The 12,047-nt window shown below is 30.2% G+C and overlaps 1 protein-coding gene across 3 annotated transcripts in view; it reads right to left on the reverse strand.

Annotated features, from left to right (window-relative positions):
- Window positions 1-12,047, reverse strand: part of Arf1 (ADP-ribosylation factor 1) — a 32,648-nt gene that overhangs the window by 9,393 nt on the left and 11,208 nt on the right. For all 3 annotated transcript variants that reach the window (XM_075381739.1, XM_075381741.1, XM_075381740.1), the window contains exons 3-4: window positions 3,751-3,860; window positions 298-423 (exon numbers count right to left, since the gene is read on the reverse strand). In XM_075381739.1, coding sequence (XP_075237854.1) covers window positions 298-423; window positions 3,751-3,860 — 236 coding nt within the window. The remainder of the gene's footprint in view (window positions 1-297; window positions 424-3,750; window positions 3,861-12,047) is intronic.

Here is a 12,047-nt window from a genome sequence, read left to right on the forward strand (position 1 = left end):
AATATGCCTACTAAATGGAAAAGGCTTCCTGTTTGTCAAAATTATGCTGGCTACTTGAAAGATAAATTTTAGCAGTGTCTAGAAGCTGTGAGATCTAAGCAGATAAGCAAAGGGAGGCTCTGAAGCTTTCTGAAATATTAATGTATCCGCTATTAAGAGGAAGTTGAAAAATATGAATTCTAATAAATCTGGGCATTCAAAGAACCAAAGAACAGATTGTCTTATAACACATTGTACAAAGCGTATCTGATAAATAGCACAAATACTTTCATAAATTAAATTAAAAAATGCACATACCTGTTTGTTAGCAAATATTAAGAGTACAGCATCTCGTAGTTCATCTTCTGCCAACATTCTCATTAGTTCTTCTCGTGCCTCACCTATACGTTCTCTATCGTTGCTATCGACCACAAATATAAGACCCTAATAAAAATTAATTACACTGTTAAAAATTTAATCCAATAAACTTCACTGTTGAACAACTGAATTTACAATTGCAAAACACAAATGTGTTTTGAAAATTACGCCCTTCTAAAAGTCTATTTCGCATAAACCTACAAAAAAGAATACATGCCACTCAGCTATAAAATAAGTCATCCAATACACAAATGCCAAAGTATACAGTTGTACAATTGAGTGTGAGCTAAGGGTTTATGAAATGCAGGGGTATGTATTATTTTAAATTTCGTGGATTCACAAATATTCACATAAAATCTTAAATTATGAAATCTATTTTAATTTATGGAAGCTAATAGAAGAAATTTTCCCTCTGATTTTCAAATGAAAATATTTTGAATAACAAAACGACATCAGAAAATATGTAATTACATAACAATCTGGTACTAAGAAATAACTTGTTTATATGGACCGAATACTTGTTTCGGTTTGAATCTTCCATTTAAGTTATCTAAATGAATTTTATTACTTTAGCACTTCAGGGAATTTCATACATATATAAATGTATATTTAAATACTACCTTCATTTATAGTTAAAGGCATCTTGATATGGTCAAGACATGCCTAAAAATGAGACAATCATCCCTAATAACAAAAATCCCCTGTCATACTTATCAGGGAAAGTGAGGAGTGTAGAGTTTACTACAAAAAAAAAGAAAGTACATTCCGACAGGAAAACTGAAATCCACAAACAACTATAAACTGAACCGATCCCACATGCTGTTACTTCCTTTCAACAAAGTAACTGGAATTGATAAATTATGTCCTCCAGTTTAACCTTCTTGTTAAATAAAAAGAAAGACGTCTTTTGGTTAAAATAATTTAATAATTTCTTTTACTTTCTCAGTTACAGTTTTATTGCTGCTATACAACTATTGCTATAAAAGTAAAGGACATAGATCGGTCCAGAATTTCTTCTGGTCAGGTTTATTTGTTGAGAAAATTGACAATTCACGATCCCGAGTACAAAAAAAACTGTTTAATAGTCTGGAAGATGTACATACATAGTATATGTGTTTGTCTATATTTTGAATAATATCTCCAGATTGCTAAACATAAACTCTTATTACTCAAAATAGAAGGGGTAGTTTTCCGCTTTTCAATTTTTGACTTTGTAATCGTGTAAAATTGAGCTTTAGTATCATGAAAATACTGATATTATTTAGAATTCCAAAGTTTTATATCGAACAGATTTAGGGACGAGGGAAATTCAACATTATTTTTAAACCGGTTTTTGCCCCCTACTCTGGATAAACCAGTCAACTAAAAAAGTTGACATTTTGTTGCACGATTTTATCAGCTCTGGCCTGATTTTCGAATTTTCGTCTCTGATACCCATATTTTCCCTCCCTCCATGGCAATAGCTATACAGTGTCCCAGGAGTTGTTGGCAAAATGTTAAGGGACTGAGATTCAGGACATTCAAAATAAACAAAAATATTCATGCGGAGAAACACCTTATCTTACTTATTTTTCTGTATAACTGCCAATTTGTTTTTTAAATACAAATTTATATCTTAAAAACTAACAGTGACATATTAATGAAACCTTATATACATGCACCACCAGATATCTTTTACAAAATAAATAAATCTGAAAATTTTACCTTTGAAAGTGATAAAATAAGTCATTAACGTTTTTTAATCATTAATAGAACCATAAACATTTAATTGAATTACGATCTATTTGAAACAATTTTAAGCATTTGATTGGGAAGATGATAGCTCATTTGTTCAAATCAATTGGTAAACAGCTGAGATTGTTAAAGTGGATGCAAAATTATGCAACCTGCCTGTTTTAATGTACAATTTTTGCTTTCAAAGTAGTTCTTATCTAACATAAAGTATCTCACATAAAGGTAGTTCTTATCTAACGTGCTTTAATAAAATAAATATTTGTTTAAAAAAAATTTATATCATGACAGGTGTTCTGACAGGTTTTTTTGATATCAGATTTTCTCTGTTCTTAAAACCCCATCTACAAGCAGTCTCTCTCAAAATTTTAAAGATGCCTTGGTTCTTTGGGCCTGGGGATCTCAATGATCGGAAAGGACCAGCATCATCAAGGGAAAGAAGTGGTAGTGATTGATATTGAGTCTACACCCGTAGGTGCTACAGAATGAAACCAGCAACACATTACATAGGAGTACTTAAGGCCTGCCCAGAAAGAGATTACCTGTCGCTGTCTGTGAGTCCTCTCAGATTTAACTACATAAATCATTAGCTAGATCTTGACCAAGGAGTTAGATATAGTACTAAATATTAACTATAACTAAAATATTGTTAAATGAATACAAAACAGTAAAAATTTTGCTCACTGTAAAGAAATAATAGGACGGTTTTTAGTTTTAATAGACACAGTCATATTATTTATACAAAAGTAAAGTATTAACTACATCAATAACATCAAAATCAACATATTCATTTAATGTGATAACTGATTATTTTGATAAATTACAAGCGTTCATAATTAGTGATAACTTACCATTTCAGAGTTCTTTGTGAATTTTTTTTTCATTCATTCAAATTATATAGATAGTGTATTTATTGCCTTGGCTTAAAAATGAGTATTTAATAGATAGTAAATGTTGTTAATGTTAATTTGATTTGAGTTTCTTACATATTTTTTAAAATTCTAAAATTATACTTGTTTCATTAAGTAGCACTAACATTTTCTACTCTTAATTGTAATGCAGTAGAAAGAAGTAGTTTTTAACTCTGGCATATGGTACCTTAAAATCAATATTCAATAAATCTACAACAATAAACCTGATATATATATATATTAAGTATCATACTTCATGCTTCCTCAGAAGTGTTGTTAAGTATTAATGACGCTAAATTATTCACTATCTCTTAGGTAGGCGGAGCGCATTTCATTAAAACAACGCAAGGTAAACATTAAAAAAATCTTTTTGAATGACTATTTTTAATCTATGAAATCACAAACACCAAACAAAGAAAGCAATAATCCAGTAGCGGTTTAACAAAGCCTTTCTGTTGATGTACCTAGTTTTTAACAAACTATAATGACAACTTAAATACATAATCAGGCTAAAATTTCTTTGTTTTAGATGTTTGAGAAATCACATCATTTTTGGTCATCAGTAACTCCCAAATCAGATGTAATAATAAGACAAATTTTTCATCTAAGTATTGGTTAAATTCTAAACATTTATGGATGAAAGGGGAAAAGAGTTCAGTAACTTTGTGGCTAGTACTTTTTTCATCTTAAATTCTAGAATAATAGCGCTTTAAAAAAAATTTACATTTTTATATTTAAACATATAATTTACCTGTGTGTTTTGGAAGTAATGCCGCCACAAAGGCCGAATCTTATCTTGGCCACCCACATCCCAAACAGTAAAACTTATATTCTTATATTCGACAGTTTCAACATTAAATCCTGAAATATATAAATACTTATCATTAAAAAATATAAAAGTAACAAATTTACATCGTATTAATTAAACCATACTTGAAAATTTCAATTTACAGGCTTTTTTTTATATATTGAGCTCTCATTGAATGAGAGTTTTCTTTTTTCTGTTTAGCATCTGGGAATTACCGTTCAGGTATTACTTCAGAGGATAAATGAGGATGATATGTATGAATGTAAATGAAGTGTAGTCTTGTACAGTCTCAGTTCGATCATTTCTGAGATGTGTGGTTAATTGAAACTCTACCATCAAGGAACACCAGTATCCACAGCCAATATTCAAATCCGAATAAAAGTAACTGCCTTTACCAGGACTTGAGCACATTCAGTGAGAGCTAAAGATTATCATTAAACTATATCATGCTTCACTGTTGTACCTGGTTTAAATGTGCAGCAACAATTCAATGGTAATCACAAAAGAAATGTTAATGTTTGAAAATAATCATAATTTAGGAATGATTTTCTCTTTTTTGCATCATTCTTGAGAATGATGCAAAAAAGAGAATGATGCAAATGATGCATTTTCATTTATTTTGAAAAACTATCAGGAATTTTAACTGTTTTTCCCAGTAATGTGATTTCAAAAATTCATTGTTATAGTCAACAGATTTATAAAATAAGAACTAAGAAATAAGTATACTTAGTTTAGTTCTTTATTTACCGTAGTTTTTTTCATACCTGACTATAGGGGGAGATTTTTTCTTTTGAACTGATCAGTGTGTGTCTGTAATTTTAACAAAATTACAGACACAATTTGTTTTATAATTTCAATTAACAAACAAGACAATTTTATTTATTTATTAGAGCTGGCAAAATTGAGACCTATAGATCTGTATTTCCACTATTTTTTTATCGCATACTTATGTTAACTTATATAAATTACATATACTAATTTACGCATTCAATGTTTGAATTTAAACAATCTAATTTAAAGCCTAAGTATGCAATAAAAAGATAAAAATATATTTTAGGAGAAAATTTCATATCGATTAAAAATATAAAACAGAAAAAATCGTCTGAAAGGATATGATATGTATGCAAAAAAAGGTATAGATTGATACAAACAAATTCTGTAATTATATGCTACATTAATTTCCTATTTATACTGTATTTAAAGAGATAAAAAAACAACTGGACTCAAAAAAATTGAAGTCTTATTTTAAAAGGAAAAAGAAATGTTAAAAAAATTATCATTTAAAAATTTACCCATTCAAACAGAACTGTGCATTTATGTTCACATTACTTTATACAGAGTTCAGAAAGTTGCTGTGCACTGGAATTACGGAAGTGTAGTAACAAAATTTTCTTAATTATTACTTCGTATTTTTATTTCATTATTTTATTGAAACTGATGTTACAATAACTGGAATAGTTTAAGGTGTTTAAAATGGTCTCCTTCAACATCAATAAAACACTGCATACGTTTCAATTTGTTTTCAAACATTTCAACCAGCTGATGTAATGGAATGTATCATATATATATGCCACCATTTTTGGTTTGTCAATAGTGCATGCTCTGTTGCAAAACAATGCTCGTTTCACTATCCTCCCCCCACCTAGGCATATAAAGTTAATGGGGGGGGGGGTCAGATCGGGCATTGTGCAGGCCGCACAAACCACCCTCTCGAAATGATTTTTCACCAAATACATTTCATAAAAATATTGATGACCTGTTACGTTATCTGTGTGCACTGTGGCACCATCTTCTTGGAACAAACTGTGATTGATTGCCACTTCTGTTAACTGAAAAATGAAATTTGTTAAAACAGTACAATAACGATCACTATTAACTGTATTTTTAAAAAAGATTGAACCCACAGTGCATGTTCTACTTACAAAGACAGACTCCAATTTTCACTTTGTGCAATTCATAGGGGTTAGTTGTCAAGAATACCTATAGAACTTAAGTCGATAAAATGTTTATATCAATGACAATAATTAAAATTTTTTTGGCATGATCAGTGGGTTTTAGTTCTTGATCACAGTGCAGGGTAAAAGTTTCAGTTTTTTTCTTACAGTTTTATGTACAGAACCAAGTCCGATATATTATTGCTGTGCTGACTTCGCACTGATTTTTTATGGACTTCGGCCACAATATCCAAAATATCAAGCAGCTTCTGTCTGATTAGTTTAGGTGATCTTCCACTTTGATCAGCATCTTCAACAGAGGCTGTTGCCCAAAATTTTTTGATAAGAGTTTGAACTGCATCTCATTGGGGAACAGGAGTATTTGAAAACTTGTACTTCTCTAAATCAGCATATTTGTCACCATCACAAAGACGCACTCAACAAAAGACCATTACGTTTCTTGCAACTATTGATTCCGATAAATGAAATGAAACATGTTCAATCCCAACTAAACAAAGTTGAGCCTTGGTTTACTACTGAGCAACGCCCAACAAACCCACAGGGCAACCAACTCAATGCTGAAAGAAAAGAATACACCACATAAATCTAAAACATACTGTACAGCAACTTTCCGAACAACTGTATTTAAATATTAAATTTATAATAATTGATATATTTCTAGATCATTCTAATTTTTTATTACATAAGGTGTGATCAACGAATTATGAGAACTTTTAAATTCTGTAGACTATGTCTTTTTTAAACTGAGTTCATCTTAATACCATGTGATGGCAGCACTATCTATAATGTATATCAACATTTTCAATCACATTAGATGCGTGGTTCAAATTTGACAGCAGAGTAATCTGCTTCTGTGTTTATTATGAGCCAGAAATTCATTTGTTTTACATGACAAAACAAAGATCTTACGCTAAATTTTGCATTAAAAACTGTATGAAGTACAGTAAAGCAGTGATGTTAGAAAAGATGTTTGACACAAATGTTAAGTCAACACCAAGGATTACATGTGGCTCAAACTGCTTTTAAGAAGGCCTTGAGATGAAAAAAGGGTTGATTATTCTAATACATTAATAACCAATGAAAACATCAACAAAATAAAGGCCATTGTAATCTAGTAATCTATTATCAAATCGTTATTAGAGAAGTCACTGAAAATATGGGTAGTGTAAAACAATTTTTGTTATAAAACGGAAAATTTGTTCCATAAATGTTGAATTTTCAACAAAAGTGATCACTGATGACTCAAAATTAATTCAACATGTCATAAAAGGTGACAAACCGAGGGTACGAGCAACATGATTATGATATGAAGGTCATCCCACTGGAAGCAACTTGAAAAAACTCAGATATTGAGTAAATTTTGAGGTTCAGTTTAACTCCCTTTTTTTAAATTACAATGCCATTCGCTATTTACAGTTTTACCTCATATACACGAGGTAATCTGAAGAAGATGACCACAAATGGGCAGGAAATTTTTGAACTTTCATCACAATAATGTTTCCTCACACTTCACTGTTAATTTATGATTGCTTATTCAAAAATAATACCACACTGATGTCGCTGCATGTTCTCTGGACACGGGCACCCTACTACTCTTATGCACTGATCAAGATAACATTATAAGGTAATGAACTGCTATGATAAGAAATAAAGAAAAACTGGTAAATGAACTTAAAGCTGTACCAAAAAATGCTTTCCAGAAATATTTTGAAGTTTGAACAAAATGCTGGTGTACATACATCAGATCTCTAGAGACTACTTTGAAAGGTGAAGCATCAATATTGAAGACTAAGTAAATTTTTTTTTATAAATCAGGTCAATAAAACTATTAGGTACTTTATTTATTCTGAACCATTTCTCTAATTTTTTTTTTTGAATTTCTTGATATCAAAGTTTTACTATTCTCATATCCATATGTAATGAGATGATCAAAAAGATTTTTGTTTTCACATATTCCTAAATGTTCTAAAAACAATTGTTTAAAGGACCTTCAGTATACATCTGTTTAAAACCACTACAATCAATTCTATAAATGTTAAATCGATTTAGCGATGAAATTTTATTACTATTTTAATTATTTTCAATACTAATTTTCACTATTTGTTATTTACTATTTTATTATTTCTATTACTGTACAATTGTGAATATAATTAAAGATTATTAGTAATGCAACTTACTATCCTATAAGTTAGTTTTAGTTTTCTTTTAAAATATATTTATCATTCACGTTCTCTAAAAATGCTTTCACAACATCAATTTTGGATATGTTTGATTTTTTTTTTTATTTACTTGTCTAATTCTGTTTCATTATCATACATATATCTGTAGACTTTGTGTATCATGTTATAATACAACTTACTTATAAGACTGAGGGCAGTTTAATTTTCTATGTACAGTGGAGAAAACATATCAGTTTTTCAAAACTCCAGTAACAATTTCTTTCATTGTTTTATGCCTAAAAAAATTTTCATCAGTTTTCACAGTAAAGTTTAATTTATTCCCATATAATCTAAAATGATTACATGTAAGTACAGGATAGAACACAACTAAAATGTCATCTATACATCTTGTCCATTTTTACATACATTACGACATATTTTGTACTAGATTATACAGTAGAAGTCCATTAGTCTGGCATCCAACAGTCTGGAATGCCCGATAGTCCGGCATCGCTCTGGAAAATTGTAAAAATTTTGTTTTTCTCCAAAAGTGTGTCTTTAAAGCAAATAAAAACGCTCGAGAGCTATTCGGAAGTTTTCGGGGTAGTTCGGGATCATCCGGAAGCGCTCGGTATTGTTCAGAAACAATTAGCGGCCGGCTAATCTCAGCTGTCACAACAAATTCAGGTGCAGTGCAGCTCCGTTAATCAATCACGAAGCATCTTCGCCATTTTTTTGTGCGTTGTTGTTTTGTGTCCTTTCACATCGCAGTAAACGTAACTTTTGAAACTGTTTATAAAAAAAGTGATTTTTGTTCTAACTGTACAGTGACCATGTTTTCAAAACCTAAGCCTTCGAGTTCAAAAGGAGAGAAACGAAAACACGTAACACTGACTCTCAATCAGAAACTAGAAATCATCAAACGGCTAGAATAGAAATATTTTAATGAATGGGTTTAATATTAGCTCATCAACTATTTATGACATTAAAAAACAAAAAGATGAAGTAATGAAGTTTGCTTCTCAATCGGTAACAACTGAAAAATTGGCTTCTAGATAAACATTAAAAAACCAAAACTGGAACAGCTAGATAGTGTATTGTTCAAATGGTTTAGTGCAGTACGTTCTGAAGGAAAGCCGGTAACAGGGCCAATGATTGTTGAAAAGGCAAAGAAATTGCACTCCAAAGATTTTGGAGTTGACATTATCAACATTGTAGTAAACCCTCAGCCTACTCAAAATCTTGAAGAAAGTGACTCAGATGCCGAAACGGAAGAAAAGGAAAAATCAGCTGGGCAGAAGCTGCAGAATCACTAAATAATTTTATCTCTTTTGCTGAGGCTAGTACTAGCTACAGTGCTTCAGAAATTATTGATTTCCATATCATTAGAAATAAATTTTATACTAAACGCCAAAAGTCAAGAAAACAAAAAGACATTCGTGACTTTTTTAAATCTAAGTGAAATATGTTTTACAGTACGTGTACATACATTATATGAAATGTAAAATAAACTTTGTTGTATTATCAACAAATTATTTGCATACTGTATTTGTAGTTTAATTATTAATCTAATTGTTCTTATAATTACCGCCCGATAGACCAGAATTTTCGGCAGTCCGGCACCGAGCCGGTCCCGAACGTGCCGGATTATCGGACTTCTACTGTACCATTATACTATACATATTAAACATAACAATTGATCATAATGGTGTGTCCATCTGTAAGCAAACTTTTATTCTAAATCTAAAGTTTATCATTAAATAGAAAATAATTTTGATTACAAGGGGATGGCTGAAGTGTTATGTGCAGTCGTACACAACTCGCAAATGAAAAGAGATAGTCCAATGAAACAAATATGGCACAAAAGTACATTTAATTTACTACAATAACCATACATTTATTTTTTCATGAATTCACCTTTTACAGTTACTCCACAACATCACTGTGTCCTTTAGTTCATCCATGGTGAAGTGAATATTCTTAATAACCCTCTTTAAACACCAAGAGAAGGAAAAATCACAGGATCACAAAATCATTTGTGCACAATACAGGTTAAAATTTCAACGCCACAAGAAATGGGTGGCACTCATTTGGAACAGATTTTATATAAACTAGCAATAGTTTCCTACACATTCTTTTGATACACCTACTTGAATGGAGATGTGCTGTAATGTGGTGCGAGTCATTTTAAATCTATTAATCCAGCTCCTCCTTTTGGATGACCAGCCTTTCAAACACAAATTTTTATCGTCCGCTTATTTACAGTATTTCAATCAACATCATAAATGGCTTTTGGACGAATATGAATGTCACTGGCATTTGCTTTTCCGTTGTTGAAAATTCAATCACTGCTTCTTGTTATAGAGGTGAGTCAATAAGTTTTGGAATGTGAGAAAAGGGGAATGAAACTACAACATTGCAGTACCTGTCGCTTTGCACATTTTGTTGTCCTTCTACATTCTAGTGTGCAGTACATTTCAGCTCCTTCTTGTACATGTAAAAAATTAATTTAATTATTTGTTCTTGTTATAATTGCATACATTATTAAACTTACTATTTTGGTGTGTTGATAAGTAATTTTTGCTATCACTTCTTATTTCATTTAAATATTTAATTTCATATTTTAGTATTTTATTCCCCTCAGGTGCAGCATCAAATTTTATATTTTAAACAATTTTTTTTTAATAAAAATATTTTTACATTTATCCATTTTTCTAAATTTTAATTAATTTTTCACCTCGTTTATTAACCTTAATTTAGCACTTATCACTTGTTTTATGTCGAGAAAGATAAGGTTAATGTTATAGACCTTCTGTTAATATTTTACGCATTGATATTTTTAATCTTAACATATTTAATTCTAGAATAGTTATGAAGGAAAAAAAGAATTATAATTAAAACAATCGGTGATGATCTTATATTGCACATCTGTTAAGAGAAGAATACTCGCTTCATAGGCGTTACACAATGTTAACAGCTGTATAGACAAGTGGAAGGTCTGTACTCACTCAATGTTATGTATTTATATGAGGTGACAACTCTCTTCTTGTAAATGTTCAAAATATATTCAATTTAATTGAAATTCTTTCTTTAACAACCCCTTCCCATTTCACAAACAATAAAATATGAAACTACATATGTACATTAATAATTGTTTCCACAAATGCAATGAAAAACATTCTTCATCATTACGAAGAGATAAAATAGCAATTTTTTAAAAATAGTTACCGTACTGAAACTAACCATCAAATTAATACACAAACGATAGAGAAAGTTACAGATTACTTGAAAATCAGGAAAAAGGCCAAGATATATTTTATATGTAATTGACAATAATCATTATAAGTTTTCTTCAAATAAACTAAATATCTCAAGAATAATACAGAAGACAAGTTTCAACTTAGTATAAATCCAACTATTTTATACAGTATTTTCATAAAACACATTAAAGATGCCTACTTATTCATAAAATTTACCTTTTTTGAAAAATGCTAAACTTTATGACATCCTGTCTATATGAAAGCAAGAAGCCAGAGTTATGAACTGAGATCACATGACTGATAAAAGTGAAATTGTTTCCCATAAAAACTAATAAGATTTTTATAAAAAAACTTAGAATAAATTTTTAATTTATAAATATTCAGATGTAATTTTTACTTTCCTGGCTATAGATACTGCTGCAGCTATAAAGGGAAATCACATACAGATCAGTCTAAAATTTTGTGTTTTTTCTTGGAAACCTCAAAGTTTCTGAAATTTGAAAAAGATGGATGTATATACATGTGTTGCCCTGTATTTGGATTAAATCTCCTATCTGGCTCAACATAAATTCTTTGAGAATTGGAGAAAAAGGTTTTTATATATGAACATCAGAGGCATTCAATTTGAGAAAAATTAAAAAAAGGTCACTAGCCATTTTCAACATTTTGAATTTTTGTATAGCAGTCATAGAAAATTGAGCTTCAATATGATGAAAGTACTTCTTTAAGCTATTTAAAATTCCAGAATTTTAAGTTGATCAGAAAATAAGGGATAGAAGGATTTCCAAAATTTTTCATCAACAGGTTTCACCTCAAAAATCCGTTGACCAAAAAGGCCGAAATATCTCAATTTATGATCTGATTTT

The sequence above is a fragment of the Lycorma delicatula genome, chromosome 13 (assembly GCF_047948215.1).
Source record: "Lycorma delicatula isolate Av1 chromosome 13, ASM4794821v1, whole genome shotgun sequence".
In the NCBI taxonomy this organism is placed as follows: Eukaryota; Metazoa; Arthropoda; class Insecta; order Hemiptera; family Fulgoridae; genus Lycorma; species Lycorma delicatula.